This window comes from Typopeltis vanoorti, chromosome 10, assembly GCF_054136105.1.
Source record: "Typopeltis vanoorti isolate ZY-2024b chromosome 10, IOZ_Tvanoo_1.0, whole genome shotgun sequence".
Lineage (NCBI taxonomy): Eukaryota > Metazoa > Arthropoda > Arachnida > Uropygi > Thelyphonidae > Typopeltis > Typopeltis vanoorti.
In genome coordinates, this window is record NC_143558.1 from 25,516,312 (window position 1) to 25,522,500 (window position 6,189).

General features: G+C 28.7%; 1 protein-coding gene across 6 annotated transcripts in view; it reads left to right on the forward strand.

Annotated features, from left to right (window-relative positions):
* The window catches only part of LOC150102246 (uncharacterized), a 46,109-nt gene that overhangs the window by 21,627 nt on the left and 18,293 nt on the right, over positions 1–6,189 (forward strand). For 3 of the 6 annotated variants that reach the window (XM_090399456.1, XM_090399457.1, XM_090399459.1), the window contains exons 2-3: positions 2,099–2,247; positions 5,808–5,980. In XM_090399456.1, the coding sequence (XP_090255582.1) occupies positions 2,099–2,247; positions 5,808–5,980 (322 nt within the window). Of the gene's footprint in view, positions 1–148; positions 212–271; positions 338–1,563; positions 1,695–2,098; positions 2,248–5,807; positions 5,981–6,189 lie in introns of those variants that run through there. The other 3 variants (XM_090399460.1, XM_090399461.1, XM_090399458.1) reach the window with 3 other exon arrangements.

The following is a 6,189-nucleotide window of genomic DNA, read 5'->3' on the forward strand; positions in this document are numbered from 1 at the left end:
TTCTCATTAGGATTGTTTGTAATATTACTGATCGTTATTTACTATTTTATATGCGATTTTTACATATGTTAGATAAAATTCTCAAAAATCATTACAGGATTTTATTGCTAAAAATGGGTTATACAAGTTTCAGAATACTTAATACTTTTCTGAGTACAATATTTCTACTTTAACTCGAAGACAAGATTCTTATTTCTATAGCAAACCAAAGGTAATAATTAAAATATAGTCTTATTTTTGCTAATCCGATCTATTTACTGTATTTCTATAGTCATGTTCTAGTTCAGGAATAACCCTGCGTTCAAGCCTTCGGTACACATTTCCATAATTAAAAGAGGTTTGCATATCGCCTTTCATTATAATGTATTTCAAATGACATCTCTTATTAACAAGTTCGCTATTTTTGACATTTGTTAACAAGTTGTTTATCTGTGAACGAATTTTGTCTGTGCAATATCTTTCGTATGCTACAATACATGTTGCATAGATGTCGCTGTAATAAATTTGTTTAAATTACTACATTTGTAAGTTTCGCATCTTTGAGTTCCACAAAAATCATGTTTTAGTAACAAATAAATATCACTATGGCTTCTTTGCACTCTGTAAATCAAAGAGCTATCATATTTCTTTAAATTTAAATTTTTCTTTAAAATTTAACTTTAACAAGTCTAAAAAGAAATCTGAATAAGTATCGCTTGCTGAGTTGAAAGTAAAGAATATTATTAAACTAATTCATTTAGAATTAAGACCACTAGATTTCATTACATACAATTCGAATATAATATTTCGACAAATTAATTGTACAACTACAATGAATATTATTTCTACATATTATGGAAATACGCTTATATTGACGTGTTATAAATGCTCTGTAACTTTTAATACACCTGTCGGATATTTACTTGTAACTGAAATATGAATTTTGTGGAACGCAAAGATGCGAAACTTGCAAATGTAATCATTTCAACAAATTTATTACAGCGACATCTATGTAACACATATTGTAGCAGACGAAACATATTCCACAGTATTTAGCGTATCATAATTATTGATGATACGAAGTTTGTTAATAAAACTCTATAAGCAATGTAAATTTGTCACAGAAAATTTGTGACATAGCTACTGCATTATCAGAATTTATTTTCTATTTAAACAAAGCTATATTTTATTTTTATTATTTTTTATTATTTTTAAGTAAAAACATTCGATTTTTATTTCTGCTTTCATAGGCTTAACATATTCCATTAAAAAAAAAAGAATTATTTTTTTAAGTTGAAAATTCTGTAGCAACACTCCGCTGTTTATCGCTTTGTCCCATACACCAGTTGCCTGTTAGCTGATAAATACGATCTCTTATCTGCGCAGTTGCAAGTGGAATATGTTATCGATAATTCATTGGTGCATAATTTCAGCAATGTAATACTAAGTCTGACCTTTTAGCTTCTGTCATTCTACAAGTCGCCGCTATTTCTACCACTTTTCTTATATAACCTTCACGACAATATTTGCGCAGAGGTTCAATAGAAGCTGTCGTGGTGTAATTAAGGAAAAAAATATAAAAAAAATACCTTCCTAGAGACAAAGATTGATGATACCAAGTTTGTTAATGATGGCATATCCAACTCGCCAAAAGTGATTTCCTACAAGCAGTCTTCTTTTTGAAAGATAAACACTCTCTCTACAGCATATCATAGGTATTTTTCATTCTATGTAAAACCCTGTCTACATAATGATTAAACATATCCTCTTTCGGTAATATACGTACAGCATCTTGAAAAAAAAAAAAAACCTACATAAAATTCCTTTAGTCTGATAGATTTAACTAAATTTAAATCTTTTTATTAAATAAATTAAAATCAGTTTCAATTTAATAATTAATTTTATGATTTTCATTTTGTTGAAGTAATTAAATTAAACACTATTAATATTTATTGGCATTTTTATGTATTTTTTGTTTATATATTCAGTTATTTATACGATTATTTATGTTAATGTTTTTTATGTTCTTTTTTTAAAAAAAAGTTATATTTATAAATAATAAATATTTATATTTATTCTATATATCATATATTTTATTTTATTTCATCTTTTTCTTTAGGTATTAGTTACAACAAAACGCTTCCTACTCTAACGCAAATGAAATTTCATGAATTTCCTGGAATTCGTGACAGAATCAATGAGTACGCTATTTCTCTCTTCTTACCGCTAGATGGCAAAAGTGAACCTCCAGCACCAAACGACGCTGAGGTGAAAAGGTTGCTCTAAAGTGTGTAATATAAATGGTATTTTAAAATGCTAAGTTTACGGTATTTACTTTTATAATTACTCGTGCTGTGGATTAGACAAGAGTTCTTCATTAAAATGAATGCAAGCATTTGGAGTAAATGTATTTTCTACTCTTATGTAGGCAGTATTATAATTATACGGGGAATTCCCAAATTACTTGTACCTAGGGACGAGAATCATAAATGTGTCATCAATAATGTCACCATTATTACATAAAATGGCTAAAAACTAAAGATAAATGAGTAAGAAACAAGATATTTGAAGTATATATAACTACAGTAAACCCTCGATTTAACGGACAAAATTTCCGGTCCGTATGTCACATGTGAAAATTAACACTCTTTTAATTTTAAAATTCTTTTAACCAAGATTTGCTTATAATTAAATTAACAGGTGTTTTTTTGTTATTAACTTCCTGTTATTTTTAACACATTTTGCGATTAGGCCATCATGTGTTGGAAAAACATGTAGTAATTTAGCCGACATAAATGAGTCACCGCTCATAAAACATGTTCGGCGAATGATTAAGACGTGATCACACCAATCGCACCGTAATTGGTTCTTTTGTCGCGTGGAGTGACTTTCTGCGGTAGTTTTATTATTTTTATTTTATTTTATTTTATTTTATTTTATTAATTTTAGGGAGTTAATTATAAAAAAAACAGCAGAATTCAAAAGTTAAAAAAAAAAAAACTTGATAGTTTTTTCAAAGCAGGATTACCTAAACCAAGCGTCTCAACATCTAACATTAGCTTCACATTAACTTATTTAAAAGTGTAAAAATTGTGTTAAAAATCGTGTGTAAAACAATGGATTTGGCTTCTTCTGCCATGCGCAGAAGCGTTGAGGATTCTCTCATCTGTGGTCGAACTGTGTGTACACACACACACACACACACACACACACACACACACACACACACACACACACACACACACACACACACACACACACACAAAATTCAGCTAATGCAGAATTATCACTCATTTATATACTTCATTCTCCGGAAACTCGAGTTTTGAAATCCGCAACTCAGAAAAATCGTAGAAATCATGCTGTTTGTGAGATGAAATTTGAGTCACTGGATTTTGAGCTAATTTCTTTCTAACCAAAGGGACTCATCGATACTGACTGAGCTATTAAGATAGTATTTTTCTATTAAAACAAATAAAGAATTATTATTATTGTTTTAAATTGTGTTACAAACAAAACACGTCGAATTATTATTTACATAAAAATATGAATTTTTTATTGTTGACATTTTCTTCTTTTTGGGAGTACTCGCAAAAACTTTAAAAAAAAGTGGTCTGATTAAAAATAATTTAACGCGACCGACTAATTTTAATAGAAATCGTAATTAAATTCCATCCAGCTAATGCAGAATTGAGAATATCAGAGTTGAAATTATTTTGCCTAATTTTACTAACAAAATGCACCGAAATGAAAACTAAAATCACACGTGAAACCTAGGGAATTACTGTATTATATAATTCTGATATGTTTTGCTTGTTCTTTGCTTATATTTTACGGTCCTATTGAAGTCCAAAATCGCAATGGATCGAAAAATAATTCGAAATACCCAATTTCACCAAAATCCGTCTTGCCAATATCCTCGAATAACTGGCCAAGAAAATAACCAATAGATGATCAAGCATTTTGTGAAAAGCACCTAAAACATCTTAGATATTTGGTAATCAGATCATCTTCCCCTTTAGATAATTAGTTATTTAAAAATGCAAACTAGAGGAGGTGGAATAATGGGTGTTTATGGAATTTTCTTAAGTTGTTCGAGAAACTGAAGCTTGGCACATACCAGTTTTATGAGTTCAGAATTTACCCATAAGAGCGAAGGAGTTTGTTTTTAAAAGATTGCGCAACAGGCTAATGTTTTTAGACAGAAATCAATATACTGCAACTTGTGCTCTACTGTGGATATCCAATATTCTCTCCACGCTTACAAGCAATTCAGCACTTGTCACTCATCACTTTTTTTTTTTTTATCGTTTATATAATCTTTTCTTCCAGTGTTTCCAAGTAGTGGGTGTTTTCAGGGTAAACAATATTCTTCTCATAACCTTACAAGAAACGAAAAAAAACAAAAACAAAAAAACAGTACAGCTAAATCCTGAATATGTGGAAGTCACTGCGAGCTGGTTAGTGCTATCAATATCACTCAAGAAAGTTCACCGGGAAAGCTCCAGTCTTGAAAACAATCGTTTAGACAATTAAGAAGACAATGCCTTTACTATTTTGAAAAATGATGCTAAGAACAACGACAACAACAACAACAACAAAAAGTTAAAAAAGCAATCAGGTGGATGTAATTGATTGCAAGCGCAAAGGCAGTTTGCGTTGGCAATCAATTACAAAACTTTTAAATTTTCAAAGAAAACCAAAAGATAAAATAAAAAATGCCTACTTCGTATGAAGATAATGGTGGATAACTATTATCCTTTATTTTCATTACTATTTATTAAATATCGTTATTAAGTTTGTTAAATAATATTCATTAATATTATAAACTTATTAATTTATTAAAATTCGATAAAGAAATGATTATTACGATAGTTCTCTGTGAAAAAATATTCCTAATATAGGAAGACGTGCAGTGAAAGATTCTGAGAGTGATGATGGCACAGTTACATAAAATTTGGTCTAGAATATTTGGGAAATTCATAAGATTCTGAGACTGTTTTATCAAGGAAAACATACCACTTGAAATTTACCATTGGTATGAATGAATAAAGATTTAGTCTTGGAAAATAAAAATCACAACAGTTATAATAAATAATACGTTCTATATAAGTTGAAATAATTTGCACTTTCACGTAATGCTATTAAATATATATTTTCATAATATTTTGATAGCTTACAATTTTCGCTATAGATTACGTTTTTTTTTTTTTTTCATGTATATGTTAAATATGCTTATTTCACATTGAACGTTTCAAAATAAAATATTAATATTCGACAATTAAAAAAACTTATTTTTCGATAGATGTCTCTGCTTAAAGAAGAGACCTGCAAACGACGCATATTCATTAAAACCCAAAATAAAGTTTTATATGTCTTTAGTTTCGTATCTTGAAGATTTATATATATTCCTATACTGAAATTACTGCTTTTAGAGTAAAAAAAAAAGTTATTTAGTTCTCATTTCAATACGATAACTTGCACTTTACATGAATATATCATTTTAAATTTTAAGAGTATAAAAAATTAAATTTTCTTACCTGAAAATGTAGTATGTAACAATAAAAGTCCTCAAATATATTATTTTTCTCATCGTAGTAAAGAAATAAAAAAAGGAGATAAATGTGAAACCCTTATTAAGTCTTCTATATAAGTATTTTTTACCCATAAATTTGAATAATTGCCGATCACCGAAGACATTGTGGTTGGTTAACTCATAATTAAGCCTATTTTTTATGACTACAAGCAGTCGCGACATTTCATTAATGTTTAACCAAAATATTTTTTTTCTTTTCTTTTCTTTTTTTTTTTTTTTTTAATCTTTTTAGATTTTAATAGATAGCGTGGAAGAAAGGACGGTGTTTGTGAAACCTTTTAGTGCTCTTGTGTGGGATATGACGGATGGATTTCTACAAGCTGAAGCTAGAATTTTAGCATTAAGTCTAAGAAAGAACGGAGAACCTTTTATGAGCAAATATTTTTACGTAGCTTCTTATAGCAGGTAAAATGTTCATTAATTTTGTTGGATAATCTAAGTGATGTTTTTAATAGAAAGTGGAGAGAGAGAGAGAGAGAGAGAGAGAGATTAATACTGATATTAATCAAGAAAAAGAATTTTTTTAATTAAGTTTTTTTAACAGATGACTGTCCGCTAATCCAATTATTTTTTTTTATCATCTACGTTAACTTCGCGGTCTTTATTTTCATTTG